General features: G+C 52.5%; 3 protein-coding genes across 3 annotated transcripts in view; 1 reads left to right on the top strand and 2 right to left on the bottom strand.

Moving 5' to 3' along the window:
• Positions 1-8,640, bottom strand: part of grip1 (glutamate receptor interacting protein 1) — a 30,637-nt gene extending 21,997 nt beyond the window's left edge. Inside the window, exon 1 of the mRNA XM_076044209.1 lies at positions 8,395-8,640. Within this exon, the coding sequence (XP_075900324.1) occupies positions 8,395-8,449 (55 nt within the window). The 5' untranslated portion in view covers positions 8,450-8,640. The remainder of the gene's footprint in view (positions 1-8,394) is intronic.
• The window catches only part of lsm8 (LSM8 homolog, U6 small nuclear RNA associated), a 106,023-nt gene that overhangs the window by 23,914 nt on the left and 57,109 nt on the right, over positions 1-25,000 (bottom strand). The window lies entirely within an intron of this gene.
• cand1 (cullin-associated and neddylation-dissociated 1) overlaps positions 13,404-25,000 on the top strand; it is a 12,683-nt gene continuing 1,086 nt past the window's right edge. The window contains exons 1-23 of the mRNA XM_076044203.1: positions 13,404-13,825; positions 15,754-15,829; positions 15,924-15,991; positions 16,087-16,241; positions 16,394-16,517; positions 16,629-16,716; positions 16,863-17,031; positions 17,454-17,705; positions 17,954-18,105; positions 18,202-18,342; positions 18,953-19,094; positions 19,169-19,377; positions 19,465-19,633; positions 19,710-19,799; positions 20,226-20,379; positions 20,474-20,711; positions 21,106-21,294; positions 21,409-21,552; positions 22,068-22,203; positions 22,306-22,482; positions 23,330-23,425; positions 23,592-23,761; positions 24,431-24,595. Of these exons, the coding sequence (XP_075900318.1) occupies positions 13,758-13,825; positions 15,754-15,829; positions 15,924-15,991; positions 16,087-16,241; positions 16,394-16,517; positions 16,629-16,716; positions 16,863-17,031; positions 17,454-17,705; positions 17,954-18,105; positions 18,202-18,342; positions 18,953-19,094; positions 19,169-19,377; positions 19,465-19,633; positions 19,710-19,799; positions 20,226-20,379; positions 20,474-20,711; positions 21,106-21,294; positions 21,409-21,552; positions 22,068-22,203; positions 22,306-22,482; positions 23,330-23,425; positions 23,592-23,761; positions 24,431-24,595 (3,372 nt within the window). The 5' untranslated portion in view covers positions 13,404-13,757. The remainder of the gene's footprint in view (positions 13,826-15,753; positions 15,830-15,923; positions 15,992-16,086; positions 16,242-16,393; positions 16,518-16,628; positions 16,717-16,862; positions 17,032-17,453; positions 17,706-17,953; positions 18,106-18,201; positions 18,343-18,952; positions 19,095-19,168; positions 19,378-19,464; positions 19,634-19,709; positions 19,800-20,225; positions 20,380-20,473; positions 20,712-21,105; positions 21,295-21,408; positions 21,553-22,067; positions 22,204-22,305; positions 22,483-23,329; positions 23,426-23,591; positions 23,762-24,430; positions 24,596-25,000) is intronic.

The raw sequence follows: 25,000 nt of genomic DNA, 5'->3' as shown, positions 1-25,000 counted from the left end.
CTCACGCACCCATCACCTGGACACAGAGAGGAGAGGAGATGCTGACCAGCAGGAGGCACTGGGCCGGTTTAAACTGGCAGCACAGCGGCTAACAAGCCCCCCCCACTACCACCACCAGGGGGAGCCACTGGGAGCCAATTAGATGCTGGGGAAGGTTCTATTAGTGCAGCAGGAGGGGCTGTGTCTCTGTTTCCATTCATTTTGAAGTTTTGAAGAGGAGAAAAAACAACCAATAGAACAGAAGCAGCATCTGCAGCAGTGAAAGTCAGCCAGCCTTGCTGCAGAGGGGGGGGGGAGCTCTGCCCCCTGGAGGCCAGTGAGGTTGTAACATGTCTGGGCTGTGTGTGTGTATGTGTGTCATCCTCTTCTTCTTCCTCTCCTCAAAACTCCTGGTGCCACAAAAACATTGTGTGTGCTGTTTTAAACAATGATTTATTTTTTCTGAAATATTGAAAGATTAAATTTTTTTTCTGTTGGGAATTTGCTGATTGTTTAGTTTGGTATATTATTTTTTTTTCCATATATGCATCATGTCTCAATGTTTCAATTTTGTTTTTGCAAAAGAAAAGTGTGTAAAAATGAAAAAGAAAAACAAAGGTATTTTTCTTCTTCTTCCTGTTCTTCTTCTTCATCCTTTTCCTCCCCCCCTTCTCCTCCTCCTCCTCCGCCTCCTCCCCCATCACCTCCCCCCCCCCTCTCCTCATCTTATCAGACAGCTGATCCAACATCAACATTCAACAGTCCAGCCAGACATCATCAGACCACCTCTGGATGACATCTCCGTTCCTCCTGCGACTCCTCAGTGAACAAAGTTGACTGCTACAGCCTGGCCAGGAAGTGAGGGGAGAGCCGGGCCGTGAGCAGAATACCACCGACACACACACACAACGGGACCATTAACCAGCGACTGGGTCGACTGGGTTCCGTCCCAGACACACCAGCGGCGGCACAAGCTCCGCCCACAGGTCTGCTCTGCACGGCCGCCACACAGCAAAGGATCGTGGGAACGGGAGAGGACGGGTCGGGACATGACAGGCCTCAGAGGTCACACACACACACACACACACACACACACACACACACACACACACACACACACACACACACACACACAGTGCGTTTACTGCCTCCAACCACCCGGGGACACAGTGGGAAGTCAAACGATCACAACCATTTCCTTGTACTTGTATGTGTCTTGTGTGTGTGTGTGTGTGTGTGTGTGTGTGTGTGTGTGTGTGTGTGTGTGTGTGTGTGTGTCTTCGTGTGTGTGTGTGTTTGAACAGGTGAACCTCTCAAACAGCTGCTGTTGCTTGCTGCAATCCGCCCTCAGGTTTCCCAGGAAGCCTCCTCCAACACGCCAACGTACCAAAAGGTCGAAAGGTGACACCTCGCCCGCCCCCTGCCCCTCCCCCATCACCCTGGAAACCTGATGATGTCATAGGGCTGCACGATTATGGCCAAAATGATAATCACGATTATTTTAGTCAATATTCAAATCACGATTATTAATCACGATTATTCATCGGGGGTGCTGCTGGTTGGAAATTGCGCTAACCCGGCATTTTTCGTTGACGGGGAGGGGGGGGGCAGCACACTATCGCTATCGCGCTACGCTAACTTGGCAAAGTTACGTGCCAACAAAGTTTCGTTGCGGCGGGGGGGGGGGGTTACTGTCTGCTCCCGACATGCCGCTTATGCTGTGGCACTTCCTGCCGCTCCTGCAGGATTTGCTCTATTTCGGCAGATTAATGAAATCTTAACCTGGCGTTCGCCCCCTGGTGGTTGGATGACTGAAAGTGCTTGTTTAATCGTGGCAGCCAATATCGTGATCGTGATTAAAATTCGATTAATTGTGCAGCCCTATGTCGTCACCAGAGTGGCCCCTCCAGACCGGTTCCCTCATGAACCCCTCCAGGACTGCGTTTGTTCAACTCGGAATCAACTAAAAAAACAAATGAATCCAAATTTTATTTTTTATTTTAGAGGTCGATGAACCTTGACCTCTACTTCCTGTTGTTTTTGCTCTCTGCTAGCACTGCTAGCAATTAGCTTCTGCTCTGAGCTGCACATAGACCTGTGCGGACCAAACGCCTCGTTGGCGAGTGCAACAAAAAAAAGAAAAAACCCACATATATTTATATACACACACACACACACACATATATGTATATATGTATATATATACATATATATACACATCCCCATACCAAGACTCTGCCTCAGCATCAGCGTGAGCTCTGCTATGTCAACAAACATCCAGTCAGTCACCTGTCAGGTGAGAGAGAGCTCCTCCTCCCTGACGGAGGCCACATGGTCCAGTCACATTCAGCCACATGGGCAGAAGATTGAGAGCGAGAGAGAGAGAGGGCGAGAGAGAGAGAGAGATTGTGTGTGTGCTGCCACTAAAAATGACACGTAGCCTCATTTGCATATCACTCTCCAGCTTCTGCAGCAGCGCTCTAACGCGATTGGATGCCTCCTCACTGTGTGTGTGTGTGTGTGTGTGTGTGTGTGTGTGTGTGTGTTGAGAGAGAGAGAGAGAGAGAGACTGTGAGGCGCATGGAGAATAGGATTACACACACACACACACATGCGCGCGTGCACACACATACACACACACACACACACACACACACACAGCTTATCCTCTCCCTCCCCCTGCTGGACGCTCTGGGACACAGCAGCCCTCAAAAACGCTCAGCCAACTGATGTTCTGAGAGAAATACCAATGATTCATTGGGCCGGTTCAGGCCGGTTCAAAGTGATTGATGATGTGAGAGAGAGAGAGAGAGAGAGAGAGAGAGAGAGAGAGAGAGAAAGAGACCTGCAAACACACTTGACCAAAGAGAGAGAGAGAGAGAGGAAGGGGGACAAATCAGTGTCCTTAATGGACTGCTGAGTGACTGACCTTCATCCCTAATGGACACACACACACACACACACACACACACACACACACTCCCCCTGGAGGCGGGACCCTGAGCCCAGCTGACACACTGCAGGGGGACGACGGACCCTCGATGAGGAGACTTCAAGCATCCTGACCCAGTCAAACGGTGTGAAGGATGAAGCCCCGCCCCCTCCCCTACATCTCCCCCCCTCCTCTGAGCGGCGGCGGCAGCGCTTTGTGGCTCCGCAAGCGAGTTTTCAAGTGTGGCTGTGGCGCTCAAAATTAACTTCCTCACACTGCCTCTCACACACACACACACACACACACACACACACACACACACACACACACACACACACACACACACACAATCAAGGACGGAACAGACGACAGAACCGAGTGGACACTCGTGTCTCTGCAGGTTCTATTGTCACGTCGACAGACACACACAGAGATGTAATGTGTGTGTGTGTGTGTGCGTGCATATTAATGAGTGTTTCATGTTGCTGTAGACACGCTGGGCTTATCCAAGTAGAAAATGAGTGTACGCGTTTCGATGCCAGCAGCTCGGCGGTCCACCTGGACGCTGCCCAGGGCTGTGTGTGTGTGTGTGTGTCTGGTGAAGGGCAGCAGTAGCAGCAGCCTCGGATCCTGTTGAAAGTGGCGCCTCCTGTCAGCGAGGATGCTGGTTTCAGTGCGATGGGCCACGTGGCAGCTAACTGGCTGCGAGCGCCGCCGCCCATCTCCGCAATAAAGGAGACATGTTGCTCCAGTTAGCTCACTGCTAACCAGTGGCTAATGGTGCCCCCCCCCCCTCCCTGTGGTCAGCGCAGGCCTTCCTCCTGACGATAACCTTGATTGGTCGGCTCAGAATGTTCACAGCATTTGCTGTTTAACTTTAGTTGTCTGATGTGTGTGTGTGTGTGTGTGTGTGTGTGTGTGTGTGTGTGTGTGTGTGTGTGCGCGCCCCTCCACCTGAACAGTGAGACAACAGAGATGCTCTGCAGCTCCGGGACACGGACTGCACATTGTGGGCACAGCTCGCAAGAGAGGCAGTGTGCACTGTGAGACACACATTTACCAGGACACACACTCACCCACACACACACATACACACGCACACACACTGTCAGCAATTTGTTCCACAGAGACAGAGAGAGAGAGAGAGAGAGAGTCAAATGTGTCAGAGACGATAGGGATAATACATTAAGCTGAATGTACACACACACACACACACACACACACACACAGGTGCACACACACACAGTCACACACACTCATGCACGCATGCACTCACACACACACAGGTCTGCCTCAGTAATCCCGAGGACAAAGATGAGCAGAGTTCTGACATCAGCACCTCTTAAAGGACTGTGTGTGTGTGTGCGTGCGTGTGTGCGTGGTGGATGAGAGAGAGAGAGAGAGAGAGAGAGAGAGAGAGAGAGAGAGAGCAGTGTGGTGACAGTGTGTCTTAGACTCTGTGTGTTTAAGCCATTTTCTCTGCGTCTCTAAGTAAGAAAGCTTAAAACGGAGGGATGATGTCATGCTGTGGCACACACACACACACACACACACACACACACACACACACACACAACCATGGCAAACTAAGAATAGTACGCTTGTGTGTGTGTGTGTGTGTGTGTGTGTGTGTGTGTGTGTGTGTGTGTGACTTCTCTGGGAAAAGACAGTTTCAGCGTGAGAAGTGTTCAGCAGCGTTCAGATGCAAAGTGTCCAGAAGGTTTCGAGGCGATAACAGGCAGAGAGGCTGCTGGGATTTTTTTTTTTCTTCTCACAGATCGACAACTACATCAGCCACCACCAGGCAGACTTTTCAACACACGGCCGCGAGAGACAACACACTCACGAGAAGCCTGAGAAGTCCGAGTCCGTGTTGAAAAGCTCCCGTCTGCAGTTAGTTTTTCCTGCCAGGAGCTCGCACGAGTTGGTGCTACACTTTCGGGTGTCTCGGGGCTCTTTCCCAGAATGCAACATGTGAAATTAAATCCCGCGGATTTGAGGGGGAGAACGTGTCGGGGATCAGAAGAAATCAGATGAGTAAAAAGACTATTTTTAGGCGCAATAATCAGGAGGTTTAACATGAATTAGCTGGCGGAGCCGAGGAAGAAGAACCACCGTCGCAGAGAAAGTTTCACTTTTAAGAGGATTAATTTTTTTTCAGATGAATTTCTTTGATAAAAAAAAAAAAAAAATCAGAGACAGACTGAAAAAAAAAGATCTTGCCTGTCTGATCCTGGAAAGGACAGATAAGGGAGGAGGTGTAATGATGGTGTAAGTGTCGTGTCCAGTTGTGTTTTCCTCTCTGTGTGTGTGTGTGTGTCTGTGAGGTGCAGTTTGCCGCGTGGGTCGGCCCCGCTGTGCTTCTGACTCTGCGGACATCTATTATTCAGCCACGCTCTATTTTTACTCGGCCACTGACGGCTCCTCGCTTTGTTCCCCTAATCGTCCAGTTTGGCTTTGTTTTCTTCGCCCTCTGACCCCAGGGTGGTGCTCCGGGCCAGAGGTAACTGGCCTGGGCGGCTGCCGAGATCGGCGGGGCCAGCAGTGGGCGCCACCGCCTCGTCCGGCCGTCCTCAGCCGTCCGCAGGCGCCTGAACGCAGTGGGAAGGAAATGTGAGTTCAGCCACAGACAAGGTGAGGTTCCACCAGCAGTGGGCGCCGCCACCGCCAGCACCGTCAGCACCGTCAGCACCAAGCATGGCTAGCTGGCTAGCTGGCTAGCGCATACGGCAAGAAAGGTATTTGGCTCTCTGGGTTTGGTCAGCCGAATTAATGGATACACACATCAAGAAAAGAAAAACTTGCGCAAATACTTTATTTGTATAAGTACTTCTATATATACAGACGCCTCTATCGAAGTTGCGATAACACTGCGCACTGTTGTGCTATGGTTTTCCAACAGGTGGCGCTGATACATTCATGAATGTAGCGTTAACAAGCATCGAGGTAGCAAACATGACCCAAGCAGTAGTTTTGCCGTACACACCAGTGTCTGGAAGCCAATCGCCGCCACCACTTTGAGAACCTCTGGCCATTGTAGAGGTCAAGGGTCACTACTTGTATTGATCTCGAGATGTCTGGAAAACTTTAGTATTGAAATATTTGATTTTTTTTCTTTTCCTGATGTGTGTATACATTATTTTGGTGGACTCTGCTGGATATGTATATATATTGTCATGTATACGTATATATACATACAGTATATACTGTATACATGTACATGTATATGCATATATACATATATATATATGTATATTACATGATCACTGAGCATGTAGCAGTAATGTCACTTTCCATCATGCATCTGTACCTCACATGATGCTTCAGCCAATCAGATCAAGCCGTGACATCACGCTGGGGATATAAAACTCTTTTCTTTTTGTTGGCCCTTATGCATTTTTTTTTAATTTTTTTTATCAGGATTAAAAGTCCAGGACTTAAAAACCTAGAATGGAAGGATTTATTATGAACCGTGTTTCAGGGCAAAGGTCATCCTGTCAGCCGTTTCATAGGCCTTTATTTTTGTATTGCAGTCTGATGCGGCGTGGGGGGGGTTGCGGGCTGTATCGGGTTTGTTTTTTGACTGCAGTCCCACCAGTGGCCACTGGGAGGGGATTGCCACACCCCCTATATTGGCAGTGTGGTATCCAGCTGTGATAATACACTGAACTCAGCCACCTGTCTGATTGTCAGTCTCACCTACAGGAGCAGCGGAGCGGGCAAAGCTGCTGTCCTTTTCTGACCGCCACCTTCATCCCTCCACCTTCTGCCACGTCTGCTCCTTAATCACCAGGCTTCTCCTGCTCCTCCTCCTCCACCTCCACCTCCTCCTCTTCCTTCTCAGAACCAGTCGGGGGACACTCTGCATCCATCCATCCCTGATGGTGCAATTAAAGCTCCGCCCCTCCGCCGCTGCCGCTCCGGCCCAAACGCTAAGAGATTTGGAGGCCCCCACGTTGGAGTGGGCTGATCAGGAGTGATGAGCAGTCGCTCAGTCACGCCCCCCCCCCCAAGTCTATTTCAGGTCCTGCACTGTCACACAAGTAAGATGAACTCCACCACCACATTCAATCATCCCTGCTGTTAATGATTCATGTGAAACGTCATCACAGCCATTAGCTTAGCACCGACGTGTCCGCGGAGGATCGCAGGATTTTTTATTTTTTTTCAATCCACAGGGAAAAAAACGAATAAGAGAAAAACAAATTCCTAATGGTCTGAAGAGGGTTTGTTACAGCGGCCTGAATATACGAACATGTTTGTGAACGATCGGAAGCCCAAAAATATGTGCATGATTGAACTTGAGCTCAGAATCCTCAAACAGCTGCTCGTCAGTTCTCCTCAACCAAAAAAAAACCCAGTATGACACTGCAACATCGCCCGCGCGTTCTCTGACATGACGCCGCAGGAGACGGCGTGAAAAAAGCCGCCAATCAGAGTTCCATCGTCTGCTTGGTTGAGAAACATCGTTTCAGTGTGACTCTGGCAGCAAACAGGACCAGGAGTGATGACACGTCTTGTTCCCGGTCAGGCTGGTCACACTGGAGACACGCACACACACACACAGACACACACACAGACACACACACACTCTCTCTCACACACACACACACACACACACACACACACACACACACACACACACACACACAGATTTCCGTCAGAAATTAGCTGGGTTAGTTGACTGCTGTGTCACAGGCACAGTGATCTGGCTGTGGGCTCAACCTCCCTCATTACACAGGTGTTACGATGAAAACACTTGTGGTACCACAAACACACAAACCTGGCGGCGTAAGTGAAACATCCGCGTCTTCATCACCGCCGCCACCGTCCCGGGAGCGAGCCGGCGAGCCAGCCAGCCAGCCAGCCAAACAGTCAGCCAGCCAGCCAACCAGCGGACCCTTCCGGACGTTCGGGTCAAACACATCCGCGTAACGCCCGTCAACACCGAAGTAGGGAGGCTATACACACACACACACACCGGCAAGGGCAGACCCCCAGTCTGGGCTGGTCAGCTAGCTCGTTAGCTTGCCATGCTAACTCGGTAACGGTCACCGGTGATCGCCCTGCGTGCGTGGAAAAAATGGGAAGAAAACGCGCGCGCGCGCACACGCACACACACATCGACGTTATCACCTCACGTGAAATCACGGGTAACGTCACCGTAACTCCATCCGTTGCGTCAGATTAAGATAACGCAAATGCGTGCACGCGCGCGCGCGAACGCTATCTGTGACCAACTTTCACCGATTTCAACAGTGACCGTGTGCGCGTGCCCAGCAGCGACGGCACGCCGCTTCACAGATTTGCACCGGCGATAATTAGCGCACGCGCTCGCTCGCTCACTCATTCACTCACTCACTCGCACACATGACCGTGTCCAGGTACGCACGCGCGCGCGCGCGCGCAGACACACACACACACACACCCTCGCACGGCCAGTGTGCACGGTGCGACGTCGGCTCGGTCGGGTCCGGTCTTACCTCCCTCCTGGTCCGGTTGGAGGCAGGCCGGGATGTTCTTCTTCCAGCCGGGCATGATGCACCTCAGGGCGGTTAGGGAGTCCAGGGCGGCCCGCTAGCAGACACACAGCAGCAGCAGCGGCGGGAGGAGCGGCAGCCGCAGCGGCGACAGCAACATGGCTAGTTAGCTTTTAGCTCGGGCTGCTCCACTACACCTCCTCCTCCTCCTCCTCCCCCTCCCCCACTGCACTCTCGCTCTACGTCTCTCCACCGAGCTCGCTCACTCCCTCAACCCCCAACGCGCACGCGAGAGACCCCCTCCCTCCCTCTCTCTCCTTCTCTCTCTCTCTCTCTCTCTCTCTCTCTCTCTCTCTCTCTCTCTCCCCACCTTCCCTTGTCTTTGTCTATGTCTCTCGACCTTCCTGCTGTAACTCTAGCCTGGAGCGCCGCGGTGCTCTCTGGGGGAGTGGTAGAGAGAGGTGAGATAGTTGGTCACAGGAGGGGGGGTGGTGGCGTCAGGATGACGTGATGACCGTGGGGGGAAGAAGCTCGAGACGTTCGGCAAAAGAAATTAAAAAGACGAATAAAATGAAATAAACCCGCGGGTCATATATTCTGGAATCTTCGTGAACTGTGAGCACCAAGCGGCGCCAATCCTGAAGGCCCGCCAACGTTCGAGCGGCACGCGCCTCCGCCGAACAGTGAGCACGCGCCTCCCGCCTTTCACCCTCCGCGCTCTTTCCATTCATTCATTCACAGCAGCAACGCAAGGAGCCGAGGAAGCTGTCGCGGTCGATGAGGACTCTTCCTGCTCCTCCACCTCCTCCTCCTCCTCCGCCTCCTCCTCCATCTTCTGCTCCTCCTCCACCTGCTCCTCCTGCTCTTCCTCCTCATCCTCCTCCGACCCACATGGCAAACTGCACCTCCTTATACTATACTGATTACTATGCCATTAATTAATTATATATATATAATTCTATATATTTGCATGTATTATACATTCTATTCTTTGCAACTTATTACATTATATTAGAACACTTCAAAACTTGCAACTTGTTGAAACATATTATTTTAAATTGTATTTTTGTATATTTGTAAAAATTACCCTTTACTGCCACTTGTCTCTTTTTTCCCCCACTTTCTTCATTCCTTGCGTTGCACAATCACGTCAGGTTCTGCTGCCGCACCAGCATTTCACTGCCGTCTTAACATGACGTGTGACAAACAAAATCTTTTGAATCTCCGACATATGTCACCTCGATTTACTGTTGCTTCCAAACGTCCATTAAAGACATCAATAGGTGGGGGTGGGGGGGATATAAAAGAAAAAGGCCAATCTAAATCATCCTGGGGAAACCACTGCTGCTGCTGCTGCTGCTGCTGCTGCTGCTGCCTCCTCACCTTCAGAAGAACAACAGCCGTGGAATTCCAGGTGTGTGAAAATTGCGCACCTTTTTGTTTTTTAAGTCCAACATTTTTTGCCCATTGTTTTGATGTCACTGTAGCCCCACCACCCCCACCCTCACCCCGATACACACACACACACTTCTTTTTGTCTCGGTGCCACATTCATGTGTTATGGCACTGTAGTATGACTTCAAAGCATGCAATTATCAAGTGTTTAGATGAAAGTGAGCCCGCTGGCCACAAAAAGTTCTGCTGTCACACTGTCAGGAAGTGATTTTATTATTGGTTTTTGGTTGTTGTTTTTTTTTTTTTTTTTTAATAAATACGAAATTCCTTCCCTTTATGAAAATTAATAATTCAGTTTTTTTTCATCTACCTTTCATGCCTTTTGAGCAACACAAACACCACAGAGACTCGGGACTCAATGAATCAGTGAGTGAGTGAGTCTGCAGCTTCACCCTCACAGAGACACATTAACCTGGAAACACATCCAAAGATCCGGGAGTGAGTTCCTGCCTCGACTCGCCTCCGAGGAATTCAACCCCTCCCCCCCCCACCACCACCACCACCACCTCCCCCACCTAGCCACAGATTAAAGGGGAATTCTGCCAAATTTTCCCCCTTCAAGTCGGAGCAGGCCGCCACTATTACAGGACAGATGATAGGTTCAAGGCAAGCGCCAGTGTGTGGGAAACCACGCCGCTTTGTCCTGTCTGACACAGGGAAAAACAAACACACCTGCTTTGGCTGCACCATTAGCAGAGAACACAGCGACAAGAACAACAAATGAATAAATAAATGAATGAACAAATAGATTGAGGACGGTGCAGTTTATCATCAAGGGCTGAATATTCTCCGAAGACAATGTGCTGTTCAGGGAGTCTGAGATTTGTTTGACAGGTGGTCAGACGCACAAACAAACCAGAAACGGGTTGAACCGCCGCTGGAGGGAGGGATGCAGGCAGGCAGGCAGGCAGGCAGGCAGACAGACAGCGGCTGTTTGACGGCGCTCGGCGTGACGAGCGGCCACATTTGCTCCCCGCGGAGTCTTGGAGGGAGCGAGGGAGGCAGTGAGGGAGAAGGAGGAGGACGAGGAGGAGGTGGAAGCGGAGGAGGAGCAGCCAAGTGGAAGAATGAGTCTCTGCAGGCTACGAGACAAAAAAGCAGGGGATGACCTCAATATGGAGGAGAGAGGGGCCGAGAGACAAAGAGACACGGGGAGAGAGGGAGGGAGGAGGCGAAGGAGGGAGGGGGGGGCGGAGACTGTGGCTATTTGTCGTTTCACCTTCTGCACCGTGGTTAATATTAAAGGACGACGGGGGTGAACTTGGAAATCCACCACGTGTCACTGCATCCAGCGCCTCTGAACAGGAGCTAGCCTTCTCAGCTTAGCCCTCTTAGCATATAGCCTTCTTTGTGTAGCCTTCTTAGCATATAGCCTTCTTAGCGTAGCCCTCATAGCGTAGTCCCCAGGCTCAGAGGTCAGACAGGTGTTCCTGCAGGCTGCAGGCCAGCTGAGAACCAGAGGGCGTCAGAGTTTTGCTAAAACGCGTCCAGGCCTGTTTGACCACTTGGACTCTGAACTCTGACCATCACAGAGTGACTGGCCGGAGAAAACTGCTACAGGGTCTGTGTGACTCCTTGTGTTGCCACCATTAAAAAAAAACAAAACAACAACATTTACATCACCAATTATGAAAACAAACATTTTGAAAGTATAATCAATATGTTGGGAAATTGAAATTTATTCAAAGACAACATTAATCTGAAGGGTCCAGTTTCTGCTGCCTGCTGCAAAACATCTTGACTGCAGCATCCCCTGGCGCCATTGTCACATTTGTCCAAAAGGGGGCGCCAGCTTGAGTCGACTAAAAAGTTCCTTGTAGTCCCCATAAAGGTCATCATCAATCAGAGATCCCCGAAAAGCCAGTTTCATTTTATTATTAAAATTTTTTATCATATCAAATGTAAAATATTGCACTTTATTATACATTTAAAATGTATTACTGTCATAATAATAATGATGATGATGATGATGATAATAATAATAATAATAATAATAATAATAATAATAATAATAATAATAATAATAATAATAATAATACATTCTATTGGCTCTTAGCATCCAGAGGAAAATATCATCAGCAGAATGATTTTTCATTTTGTGCCGGTGGAGCCTTCAACCCCCCCCCCCCCCTCCAGTTGTAACATTTTCATCATCCTCCATGGACAGTTAGCTCAGACCGGAACCGTTTGGAATTTTTAGGATTCGTCAGAGCAGCACCATCCGTTTCCTGATCATCAGCATCTTCACGGCCGCCGTCGCCCCAGCCCACCAAACACACACACACACACACACACACACACACACACACACACACACAAGGAGCCCGCTGCAGCTGGAGCCTCATTTCATAGATTACTGTCAAACACTGTCAGTGCATCAGGGCGTGCACACACACACACACACACACACATACACACACACACACACACACACACATTCAGAAGGACGGATCACAGCGTGCATATGTCACTGGCTGCATTATGTGTCAACGGAGGAGAGAGAGAGAGAGAGAGAGAGAGAGAGAGCGAGGGAGAGAGAGAGAGGGAGAGAGCGCCTCGGGGTTTGTAAACATCCCACTCAAGTGATCTGTGACTCATTCCACACACACACACACACACACACACACACACACACACACACACACACACACACACACAGAAATGAATGCATGAATAAACAACATCTCCATCCCCGTCTATTCCAAATCTCTCTTGGATACGAGTGTGTGCGTGTGTGTCTATTAAGTTGGGGATAAAGTGGCTGAATATAGCTCTGAACACACACACACATGCATAGGCGAGAGGCTATGCAGCTTCTCTTTAAAAAAAAAAAAAAAAAAATTCTCCTCCTTTAGATTCTTCAAGTCAACAGGAAGTGGCTCCCGCCGGCGGTGCTGAATGGAGACAAACACCTGCAGCAGGTGTGGCAGGCCCCCGCCGCCGCCGCCACCGCCACCGCCGCCGCCGTTCGTGTCGCCCAGAGACGTTTGAAAAGTCACTCCCGTCAGCTCCCCTGCGGCGTCGTTTCATTGGAGGCAGCGGCGTCGCCGTGCTCGGGGGGAGGACAGTGGAGCAGCTGAACGCTGTGCAGACTGTACACACAGAACCTGGATCTGTGCCACGTTTGACAGAGGCAGCCCCAGGACCTGCTGCTATAATGTCCGTCTATATAATACGTCTGTATCCTTTGTAATTCTCAGTCATTATAATAACCTGGAATGGTTACATTCCATTCCGGGTTGTTATAATTGATTTTCTATGATTTGTGGCCTGATTTTTTTTTTTTTTTTTTTAATGGAAGTTTTAGGATTAAAGGGTATGCGGTTGGGGGGGGGGATTTTTTTTTGTGTGTGTTTAGAATACAAAAAGCAAGTCAATGGCAGAAGAAACGAGGGTCTTTCCCCTTAACTCGACTGATGTATCAGCTGAGGGGTGACAAAAAAGTGTTTACACGGAACACAGCCGTGAACGTGGCGAGATAGGGTTCAAGTTGAATTTTCAAACACCCACCGGGCTGGCCGGAACCTCTGCCTGCCTGAGTGAGAGGGGGGGCGAGACGGCTCCAACTCTGACCTCCGACCCCTGCGCCGTCCGTCCCGCTAACCCCGCCTCTCTGCAGAGTAGAACGGCAGCTCCATTGAAACGAACCGAACGGGCCGCCGCCGCGGGGATGCGACAGACGCTGTAGGACGAGAGAAGGCGGCAGCAGCGGGAAGGAAGAACGAGACTTCGCCCACAGAAGCACCGGCAGCGGGACGAAGGGGCGCACAGCCGGGAACTCGGAGCAGACAGACAGGCAGCCAGCGGCCGGAAGACACACACACACACACATACACACGCGCGCACACATAAATACACACACACACACAGCGCAGTCTGCTAGCGGGAGGCTAACGGCTAACAGCACCGACATGGCGAGCGCCTCGTACCACATCTCCAACCTGCTGGAGAAAATGACGTCCAGCGACAAGGATTTCAGGTAAACAACTGCGGCTCTACGCACTCATCCGTATGCACGGCTCATGGTGACGGTGGCGGGGTGTTGGCCCCGCGGTGTGGAGACAGGAGCCGGGCGGCGGGGCCTCGGGCTAGCCGCGCTAGCTGCCAGCCAGCCTGCCACCTGTCTGATCGGCGTCACCTCGGCTAGTCCAGCTAGCCCTGGCTAACGGCCCGCCCGGGTTCCACTGACATGCCAACTCCGTGATAGTTTCAGTGGCACGTCCGAGCGGCAACAACACGCCGCCCCGTGCGAGAAAACGCCAGCCAGCCGCTCGGCTGTGCGGTTGGTTAGCTCGCCAGTTAGCCACATAGTCTAGCTAGCCAGTTAGCCCAGTTAGCGCCCACTACTAACTCCTGTCACGCCGCCAGCTAGCGTGATGTCAGCTGCCGTGTGTGCTCGGAGGATTGTGTGTTCATGCAGTGCACGGTGCTCAGCGGGTTCATTTTGATTTTTGTTTGCGTTTTGACATGCGACGTTAGCTTGTGGGCTAACTGATGTGGCCAGTAGCTGACATGCGCGACCACCCGGTGCAGTAGTTTGCGGACGTTTGACTGTCCAATGCGCCAACTAGCGTGAGGTGTTGTGCGCGGGGGGGTGGGGGTGGCTAAGCTAACTGTGCTCGTGACATGTAAACACAGTGGAAGTGCACTAACATGCCCGGGATGCGGGGCGTTTGGTTGTGTCCCCCCCCTTCCAACGGCATTTCTCCGCCCACGGCCGGGTGTAATAGTGTATATCGTATTGTTGGGGGGAAAATGTCAGACGTGTTGTTGTTTTCAAGATCAAAGCTGCAGTTCTGGCCGCCGCGCGTTCTCCGGCAAATATCAAAGTTTGAGCTTATCAACGAAACTTGTCAATATAGTGTCAGCGGTAGAGCTGTGTGTGTGTGTGTGTGTGTGTGTGTGTGTGTGTGTGTGTGTGTGTGTGTGTGTGTGTGTGATGGAATCAGATGTAACTTCACTGGTAGATCTCATAGACACCATCTGGACATCATGGTCTTCAGAAATCATCACCTGCCTACTCGACAACACACACACACACACACACACACACACACACACACACACAGATGGATGGGGGGACTAGTTGTGTCTGCTGCTGCTGAAGTTCCTCTCACCTGTCAGCTGGATGCTGCTACTGTCTCCATCCTACATCTTCCCAGTCACGTCCACCTGCTCCTGCTGCTCTGTCGCTGCCGCTGCAACAGACAGATTATAGATTCGACCGATGCACTTCCAGTGGGCTGGACGGCTGCTCCTCTGGAAAATGTCTGTTGACCACTGAAGATTGAATTCGGAGGTCAGAGGAGGTGGAGGAGGAAGAGAAAGAGGAGGAGAAGTATTTGGTTGACAGCAGCATGCGGCGCGGTGAAACTGGCCGCTGAAAGTGATGGGGCCGGTTTGTTGACCCTCCTATTGAATGTTATGAAGTCTGAGCCTTAAATCACCAGCGATTATTAAATTGATTGCTGCTCACCACCACCATAGCAACCACCAGCATCACCATCAGCATCACCATCATCACCATCCATCACCACTAGCACCACCAGCACCATCACTCACCCTCATCATCACCATCAGCAATCCCACCAGCACCAGCAACATGCAGCACCACCATCATCACCGCCATGCTCACCACTACTGCCATCACCAGTGACGCTTCCTGAGTTTCAGTTGGGCAGGACTGGACGTTCAGACCTGGAATATCTGAATCGTCTTTTTGGATAATTTCTTTCTTTTTTTTTTTTTTTTTAATCATAGTTGCGTTTTTTGATGTGCAGGAAGGAGAATGTTTCTATGTCATTCCCCCCCCCCCAGCCATTTAATTTCCTCCTGTGTAGATCACCAAAAAAACAACAACAGAAAACATAATCGAGCTTCCGTGACCTTCTGTGACCTTCTCTGCAGGTTCATGGCCACCAATGACCTGATGACGGAGCTGCAGAAAGACTCCATCAAGCTGGACGACGACAGCGAGAGAAAGGTCACTTCTCATTGGTGCTGCTGGCTGGCCGTGTGATGGGATGGGATGGGGTGGGTCAGGTGACTGACTGACTGGTTTCCTGTTCTGTTGGCAGGTGGTCAGGATGATTCTCAAGCTGCTGGAAGACAAAAACGGAGAAGTCCAGAACCTCGCCGTCAAATGGTAAAAAAAAAAAAAAAAATCAAACACAACCTGCGTTGGCCGCTCGTCTTGGACCCTGTTCAAACACTGGGGGCGCTTGTTTTTTTGCGGGGCAGCCTAGGCCCGCTGGTCAGCAAGGTGAAGGAGTACCAGGTGGAGACCATCGTGGACACGCTGTGCACCAACATGCTGTCGGACAAGGAGCAGCTGCGAGACATCTCGTCCATCGGACTGAAGACGGTGATCGGCGAGCTGCCGCCAGCCTCCAGTGGTGAGGAGAGCGAGAGAGAGACACACACAGTAACACAAACAGACTGACACACACAGACAGGCAGAAACAATCACACACGGCTCCACACTCACTGCAGTGTGTGTTGAGGTTAGCCGCCGTCACTAAAGCCTCCTGTCTGTCTGTCTCGTCAGGCTCCGCCCTCGCCGCCAGCGTCTGCAAGAAGATCACTGGTCGCCTGACCAGCGCCATCGCCAAACAGGAGGACGTGTCGGTCCAACTGGAGGCACTGGACATCATGGCCGACATGCTGTGCAGGTCGGCGTCCGTCCGTCCGTCCGTCCGTCCGTCCGTCCAGCTAGCTAGATAGCCTCTGGGCGTCAGTTGGCTAAGGCTAACCTTTGTGTGTGTGTGCCTGTGTGTGTGCAGGCAGGGGGGCCTCCTGGTGAACTTCCATCCCTCCATCCTCAACTGTCTCCTCCCCCAGCTCACCTCCCCCAGGCTGGCAGTGAGAAAGGTACCCCCGCCCACCCTCCGTCATCTTGTTGTATTTGGGTACCATGGCGACGGTGGGCTTGCTAGCTCACTCACTCACTCACTGCCCCCTCCTGCCCTGCCTTGTGTGTGTGTGTGTGTGTGTGTGTGTGTCTCTCTCTCTCTCAGAGGACCATCATGGCCCTGGGCCACCTGGTCATGTCCTGCGGCAACCTGGTCTTCATCGACCTGATCGAGCACCTGCTGGCGGAGCTGGGCAGGAATGACAACATGTCCACCACCAGGACCTACATCCAGTGCACGGCGGCCATCAGCAGGCAGGCAGGGCACCGCATCGGTGAGGCCCAGACACACACACACACACACACACACACACACACACACACACACACAGACACAGTGTTCCATATGTTGAGCCCTTTGTTTCAGTGGAGTCGCTCGGAACGCTGAAAGTTTTTGGGTTCCGGGTTGAAGCAGAAGAAAGATTTATGGTGAACTATGTTTCAGGTCAAAGGTCACCCTGTCAACCGTTTTGCAGGCCTTTATTTTTGTATTGCAGTCTGATTGGGGGGGGGGGGGTGGCGCATATGGAGCTTTTGGCTGCAGTACCTTGAGTGGCCACTGGGAAGAATCGCCACCTGTCACTTTGTGTGGCTCAGTCTGACCGTCTTGCGTGTGTGTGTGTGTGTGTGTGTGTGTGTGTGTGTGTGTGTGTGTGTGTGTGTGTGTGTGTGTGTGTGTGCGCGCGCGCACGCGCAGGGGAGTACCTGGAGAAGATCATCCCCCTGGTGGTCAAGTTCTGCAACGTGGACGACGACGAGCTGCGCGAGTACTGCATCCAGGCGTTTGAGTCGTTTGTGCGGCGCTGCCCCAAGGAGGTTTACCCCCACGTGCCCACCGTCATCTCCATCTGCCTGCGCTACCTGACCTACGACCCCAACTACAACTTTGACGACGAGGACGAGGACGACAACGCCATGGACGCCGAGCAGAACGACGAGGACTACCAAGGTGTGTGTGTGTGTGTGTGTGTGTGTGTGTGTGTGTGTGTGTGTGTGTGTGTGTGTGTGTGTGTGTGTGTGTGTGTGTGTGTGTGTGTGTGTGTGTGTGTGGAGCTCTTACAGGAAGTCGGTCTCATTCATTGGTTTCTTCCTCCCCCTCCTCCACTTCCTTCTACTCCTCTTCCTCCCCTCCTCCCCCTTCTCCTCCTCCTCTTCCTCCCCTACCTCCACCTTCTCCTCTTCCTCTGGCGCCACCAGGCAGTGATGATGAGTACAGCGATGACGACGACATGAGCTGGAAGGTGCGACGCGCTGCCGCCAAGTGCCTGGACGCCGTCGTCTCCACCCGCCACGAGATGCTGCCCGAGTTCTACCGCTCCGTCTCGCCCGCCCTTGTCTGCCGCTTCAAGGTGCCCGGACCCCCCCCCCTCCCCCCCAACTGCCTCCCACCCTGCTGGTCCTCTGGCTGGGCCTGGTCCGCTGATCTCTCCTGCTGTGTCCTACAGGAGCGGGAGGAGAACGTCAAGGCCGACGTGTTCCACGCCTACCTGTCGCTGCTCAAACAGACACGGCCCGCCCAGAGCTGGTTGGCCGACCCGGACGCCATGGAGCAAGGGGACACGCCCCTCACCATGCTGCAGAGTCAGGTGACCTCTTCCCCTCCAGAGCAGCAGCAGCAGCAGCTTTTCTTCTTCTCCCCAGCTGCGGTACCGTGTATAACCACCAGGTGTCATGGTTGCCCGCCCACCCCCACCCCAGGAATAACCTGCTGGTGTCCTGCTGGCTGCGCACACACACACACGGCGGCCCTTTCATTTCAATGGAGTTGCTAATTAGCGAGCTGGCTAGATCATACACATCGGGTGGTCCCCATAATCATGCAGCAGTCGTGTCACTTCCCATAATGCCTCTGTAACACACGTGATGCACCCGGACGCATCAGCCAATCAGAGCAAGCCGAGACGACGCTGGGAATATAAGAAAAATCTCTGGGGATTTTCTGTCTTCTTTATACATTTTTGATCAAGATTAAAAGTCCAGGACTAAAAAAAAATCTGATTTTCAGTAGCTTTGTTTCAGGTCAAAGGTCGTCCTGTCTCTCTTTGTATTGGGGTCTGATGGGAAAAAGAAAATGCCTTTTGGCGGCAGTACATCGAGTGGCCACTGGGAATTAATGCTGCAGTGCCATATTGCTAGTCTGGTGTCCAGTTGTTATGGTACATCCATGTTCCTCACGCTCTCCGTCGCCCCCTGCAGGTGCCCATGATTGTCAAAGCGCTGCACAAGCAGCTGAAGGAGAAGAGCGTCAAGACGCGGCAGTGCTGCTTCAACATGCTGACGGAGCTGGTCAACGTGCTGCCGGGGGCGCTCACGCAGCACATCCCCGTACTCATCCCAGGTATGGCGCCGCCCTGCTGGTGCCCATCGGTGCCTCTTCCCCGCCGGCCCACCGTCTCGTCTGCTCCTCCTCAGGCGTCATCTTCTCGCTGAATGACAAGTCGAGCAGCTCCAACCTGAAGATCGACGCGCTGGCCTGCCTGCACGTCATCATGGTCACGCACCCCGCCCACGCCTTCCACGCCCACGTGCCCGCCTTGGTGCCGCCCGTGGTGGCATGCGTGGGCGACCCCTTCTACAAAATCACCTCGGAGGCGCTGCTGGTGACGCAGCAGCTGGTCAAGGTGGGCGGCGCCCCGTCCCCCCCGACCTCCTCCTGACCTCAGCGCCAGACTCACCCTCCTCCACCCCTCCCCCTTCCTCTCTTCCAGGTGATCCGACCTCTAGACAACCATCCTGAGGGCTCCGACTCCTTCGACCCCTCCCCCTACATCAACGACCTGTTCACCTGCACCATCAAGCGGCTGAAGGCGGCCGACATCGACCAGGAAGTGAAGGAGCGAGCCATCTCCTGCATGGGCCAGATCATCTGTAACCTCGGTAAGGCCCCGCCCCCGCCCCCTCCTGTTTTGACCCCTGACCCCACGTCCACTTCATCGTGCTCTCTTCCTGTCAGGTGACCGGCTGCCCGCCGAGCTGCCGGGGACGTTGCTCATCTTCTTGGAGCGTCTGAAGAACGAGATCACCAGGCTGACCACAGTCAAGGGTAAGCCCCGCCCATCCACCGCTGCCACAGCCACCTGATTGGCTTCTTTGTGTTTTTTTTTTCAAATTCAAATAACTTTATTTATCCGTAAGGAGCTTAATTTGTGCAAAAGCTTCACTGTGTGTACAGTTGATGGTCCAGTGCGTAAAATATTTCCTTTAACCGCTCTCAGTGTCGTGGCATCGGGCAGGTATTTTACCAGTTGAAGACTCAACCCCAGTATCGCTACTGGTATCAGTGCTACCCTTATAAATACATCACATCATAGGCAATGGTTAAACAGCTGATTTAGATGAAAATCAGCTATTTGTGCTCCTTTGCCGTAGACCTGTCAGTCATGGTGTGTGTGTGTGTGTGTGTGTGTGTGTGTGTGTGTGTGTGTGTGTGTGTGTGTGTGTGTGTGTGTGTGTGTGTGTGTGTGTGCAGCTCTGACGCTGATCGCCGGCTCGCCGCTGAAGATCAATCTGCGGCCCGTGCTCCCGGACGCCGTCCCCATCCTGGCCTCCTTCCTGCGCAAGAACCAGAGGGCGCTCAAGCTGTGCACGTTGGCCGCCCTGGACATCCTGCTGAGGAACTACAGGTAACACACACACACACGTTGCACCTGCGTGCCGTGCTCTCTATAGCCCCGCCCACTACAGCCCCTCCCCCCCTCCCCTCCCCTCCCCCCCCAGCTCGGCAGTGACCCCGGTCATGGTGGACGCCGTCCTGGCCGAGCTGCCGCCGCTCATCTCGGAGAGCGACATGCACGTCTCCCAGATGGCGCTGAGCTTCCTGTCCACGCTGGCCGTCACGCACCCGTCCTCGCTGGGCCAGCTGAGCGCCGGCAGCATCCTCACGCAGCTCATCGCCCTGGTCCGCTCGCCGCTGCTGCAGGGCGGCGCCCTGGCCGCCATGCTGGAGTTCTACCAGGTAGGGGGGGGCAACTGTGCTGTGATTGGACGCCGCTGTGTAGCCTGGTTGTTGGCAACGCACTGCGTCTGTGTTGGAGTTGGGAATCGTTTGAATTGAGAACTGACTTTGAATCAAATTGTGATCTCAAGAATCGGAATTGAATCACTTCATCTCCCCCTACCCCCCCTCTCCATCTCTCTTCCTTCCCTCCCTCTCTGTCTCTCCCCCCCTCTCTTCCCCCATCTCTCTTCCTCCCCTCCTCTTCCTTCCCTCACTCTCTCTTTCTCTCCTCCCCCTCCCCCCTCTCTCTCGCTCCCTCTCTGCCTGTCTCTCTCTCTCTCTCTCTCTCTCTCTCTCTCTCTCTCTCTCTCTCTCTCCCTCTCTCCTCCCCCTCCCCTCTCTCTCCGTCCAGGCGCTGGTGTCCACCAACACTGCTGGTCTGGGCTACATGGACCTGCTGAGGATGCTGACTGGTCCGGTCTACTCCCAGAGTGCAGCGCTGCCTCACAAGCAGGCCTACTGCTCCATCGCCAAGTGCGTGGCGGCCCTGACCAGGGCGTGTCCCACCGAGGGCCCCGCCGTGGTGGGACAGTTCATCCAGGTGAGTCCTGGCGTCAGAGAGCGCTCTCAGCACATCAGAGAGCGGCGTGACCTTTGACCTTTGTCCCCCACCACCACCACCACCCCACCCAACCTCCACTTCCTGTCCCAACAGGATGTAAAGAACAGCCGCTCCACCGACTCCATCCGACTCCTGGCTCTGCTCTCACTTGGCGAGGTGGGTCACCACGTGGACCTGAGCAGCCAACCAGAGCTCAAGACAGTCATCCTGGACGCCTTCTCCTCCTCCAGCGAGGAGGTACGCCACTCTCAACCCCCCCACCTTCCCCCCTTTACTGCGCTGCCGCTGTTGCTGCATGCTAACGGCGGCAGCTGGAAGGAAGCTACTGTGTCTTTTTACTGGTGCTGCATCACCCAGCGATGAGCCAATCAGACTTCACCATCAGTGGGGTTTTTATTTTGTTTGTTTGTTTTTTTTTTTTGTTTTTTTGTCCTCTTGGTCAAGCGTCAGTGGTGCTATGCGCTAAATGCTAACGACGTTAGGCCGGAAGCTTCTGTGTCTTTCAGAGATGCTGCATTAGCTGTCAATCAAAAGGAAAAAAATCAAACTTCACCATTGTTTTTTTTTTTCTTTTCGTTTTTTGTCCTCTTTATGGAGGTACAGTTACAGAAGCTGAGATACTTTCACCAGCCACTCAGACTTCACCAATAGTTTGTCCTCTTGGTCAAGTGTCAGCGACCAGTGTCAGTCTGTGTGTGTGTGTGTGTGTTAACCTCTGCATGTGTTTGGCCCCTCCCCCACCTCCCGCACAGGTGAAGTCGGCAGCCTCCTACGCGCTGGGCAGCATCGCGGTGGGCAACCTCCCAGAGTACCTGCCCTTCGTCCTGCAGGAGATTTCCTCCTCCAAGCGGCAGTATCTGCTGCTGCACTCCCTCAAAGAGATCATCAGTAAGACCTGCTGCCTGGCTCTATGTGTGTGTGTGTGTGTGTGTGTGTGCATGCATGTCTTGGTCTGTGCTAACCAACCTGTGCATGTGTTTTCATGTGCAGGCTCGGCCTCGGTGGCGGGCCTGAAGCCCTACGTGGAGCTGGTGTGGTCTCTGCTGCTGAAGCACTGTGAATGTCAGGAGGAGGGAACCAGGAACGTGGTGGCCGAGTGTCTGGGCAAGCTGACCCTCATCGACCCCGAGACCCTGCTGCCACGCCTCAAGGGCTACCTGCAGTCAGGTGAGCCAACCCAACCCAGCCCCGCCCACTCCCAACACTCCTCACTGTCCTCAGTGACACGTTTGACACAATTTATGATTTTGTTTAATTGGTAAAATCTGAACTGTATGCACACATTAGAAAAAAATCTAGTGTGTGTGTGTGCGTGTGTGTGCGTGTGCGTGTGCGTGTGCGTGTGTGTGTAGCTCTCAGTTAGCTGCCATCTTGCACCACTATATTTATAAGGAAGCCTAGCGTGGACAATCCAGATGCCTGGCAGCATAGCGTTTGGTATTTAGGCTGAACGAACGCTGGTGTCCTCAAATAAACCAGCAAAGAAGAAGAAAAAGATGGACCAGGTCTCCAGGTTTGTGTGCGTAGGGCCACCGTAGTTCACTGGCAAGCTCAGGAGAGGGAGGGAGGGTACAGAGAGTCCTTCAGGGGACATGAGTGACAGAGCGCTGCAATCTCAAATGTCACCACCTGATGTTGCTGTTTCTTCTTCAAAATCTCCAAGTATTGCAGGCCCGACCCTTAATGAATGAGTGCAAGTGCTTTAGTCAATGAGCAAGAGTTAGCAGAGCTGCTAATTCAAACCTTGCGTCCCACGATGTGCTGTTGGAAGTCCTGAGATGGAAATAAAGACTTTAGTTGGAAGGAAATCCATCAGTGGAGCAGCCTCGGGGGGGGGACCAAGACCCCCAATAAGACAAGGAAACGGTACAGCAAGAACAAATGAAACAGACAAATGCTCACACAGGACTAATAAAATCGCACCTCATGTGTCCGTTTACTTTTGACCACGGCCCCAGGCTTCAGTTGGTCAGCGTTGATTTATGGATCGACTGATTTGTGGTTTGCTTTGCAGGCTCGTCGTTCGCCCGCAGCTCAGTGGTGACGGCGGTGAAGTTCACCATCTCCGACCAGCCGCAGCCCATCGACCCCCTGCTGAAGAACTGCATCGGTAGGACCGCCCACCCATCGGTTCCCTGCTGCAGCGGTGGCCGCGTAGTTAGCTTCCCACTGCTAACCAGGGAGGAAGGTGGTGTGCCGACTTGAACTCTGAACATCTCTCTCCTCTCTCTCTCTCCCCCCCGTACCCCCCACACCACCAACACCACCACCACCAGGTGACTTCCTGAAGACCCTGGAGGACCCCGACCTGAACGTGCGTCGCGTGGCGCTGGTCACCTTCAACTCGGCGGCCCACAACAAGCCCAGTCTGATCCGGGAGCTGTTGGACTCGGTGCTGCCGCAGCTCTACAACGAGACCAAAGTCAGGAAGGAGCTCATCCGAGAGGTCAGAACTGCACCACAAAGTCCACCAATCGGCATCGAGCGAATTGGATTTTTCAGAGAGGTTTTGTGGTGGAGCTGATCTTGAAGGTGTCCTTGCGGCCACTGGGAATCCACACAGACCTCGACAGTTTCTGTCAAAACACGCAGTTGTGTTGCTTGTGCACAATTTTTTTTCGTATCCTTCTAAGAGAAAAGTTGCAGCGAGCCTTTTGAGGTTTGATTTTGTTGCACTTTCATTGATAGAACAACATTTCTTCCTTGCTCAAGCCTGAGCGTGAATCAATGTTGAACTTCTTCACGTCTTCGATCGTGTTGCTTGTACATCGTTGGAAGGAGTCAATAGTGTTCAAATGTAAAAAAAAATCATGTTATACAAACTATATTGTGTTTAGATACCACAATGTTCTTCATTATTGACTGTGCACTGCGCACCGCGTCCATTTTTTTTATTATTGAGAATCGTTTGAATCACGTTGGGACCCCAAGAATCTGAATCGAATCGTGAGACACCCAGAGTTTCACATCCGTGTGCGTGCGTGCGTGTGTGCGTGTGTGCGTGCGTGTGTGCGTGCGTGCGTGTGTGTGTGTGTGTGTGTGTGTGTGTGTGTGTGTGTGTGTGTGTGTGTGTGTGTGTGTGTGTGTGTGTGTGTGTGTGTGTGTGTGTGTCCAGGTGGAGATGGGTCCCTTCAAGCACACGGTAGATGATGGTCTGGACCTGAGGAAGGCTGCGTTCGAGTGCATGTACACCCTGCTGGACAGCTGCCTGGACCGCATCGACATCTTCACCTTCCTCAACCACGTGGAGGACGGCCTCAAGGACCACTACGACATCAAGGTACAGCCTGTCCTGCCAGGGGGCAGCGCAGTTACACACACAGACACACTGTGACTGTTTATTCAAAGAAAACATTTACGGCCGAACTGAACAGTGTTGAAGTCGACGCGTTCACGTTGACGTTTCACAGTAAAATACAGCAGCGCTTACAAAAACTAAATGCAGCAACGTTGTTTATTATGATGACAATCAATCAGATCCACCGAGTTTCACATCATTGACTTCCTGCCCGAGTGATTCTACCTGCTGATACACTGAGACTAGATGGATAGATGGATACTAGATAGATACTTCCTGCCTGAGTGATTCTACCTGCTGCCATTGACGCGGCTGCCATTTGTGAAGCGTGAAAAATTGAACAGCAGTGGCAGTATTTTTCCAAAGTGGTTTCAAGCCTCTGGGACG

Source organism: Nelusetta ayraudi, unplaced genomic scaffold, assembly GCF_046127955.1.
Source record: "Nelusetta ayraudi isolate G7.1 ecotype Tasmania unplaced genomic scaffold, CSIRO-AGI_Nayr_v1 ptg000079l, whole genome shotgun sequence".
Classification (NCBI taxonomy): Eukaryota; Metazoa; Chordata; class Actinopteri; order Tetraodontiformes; family Monacanthidae; genus Nelusetta; species Nelusetta ayraudi.
This window is presented reverse-complemented; position numbering and strand designations above follow the sequence as displayed.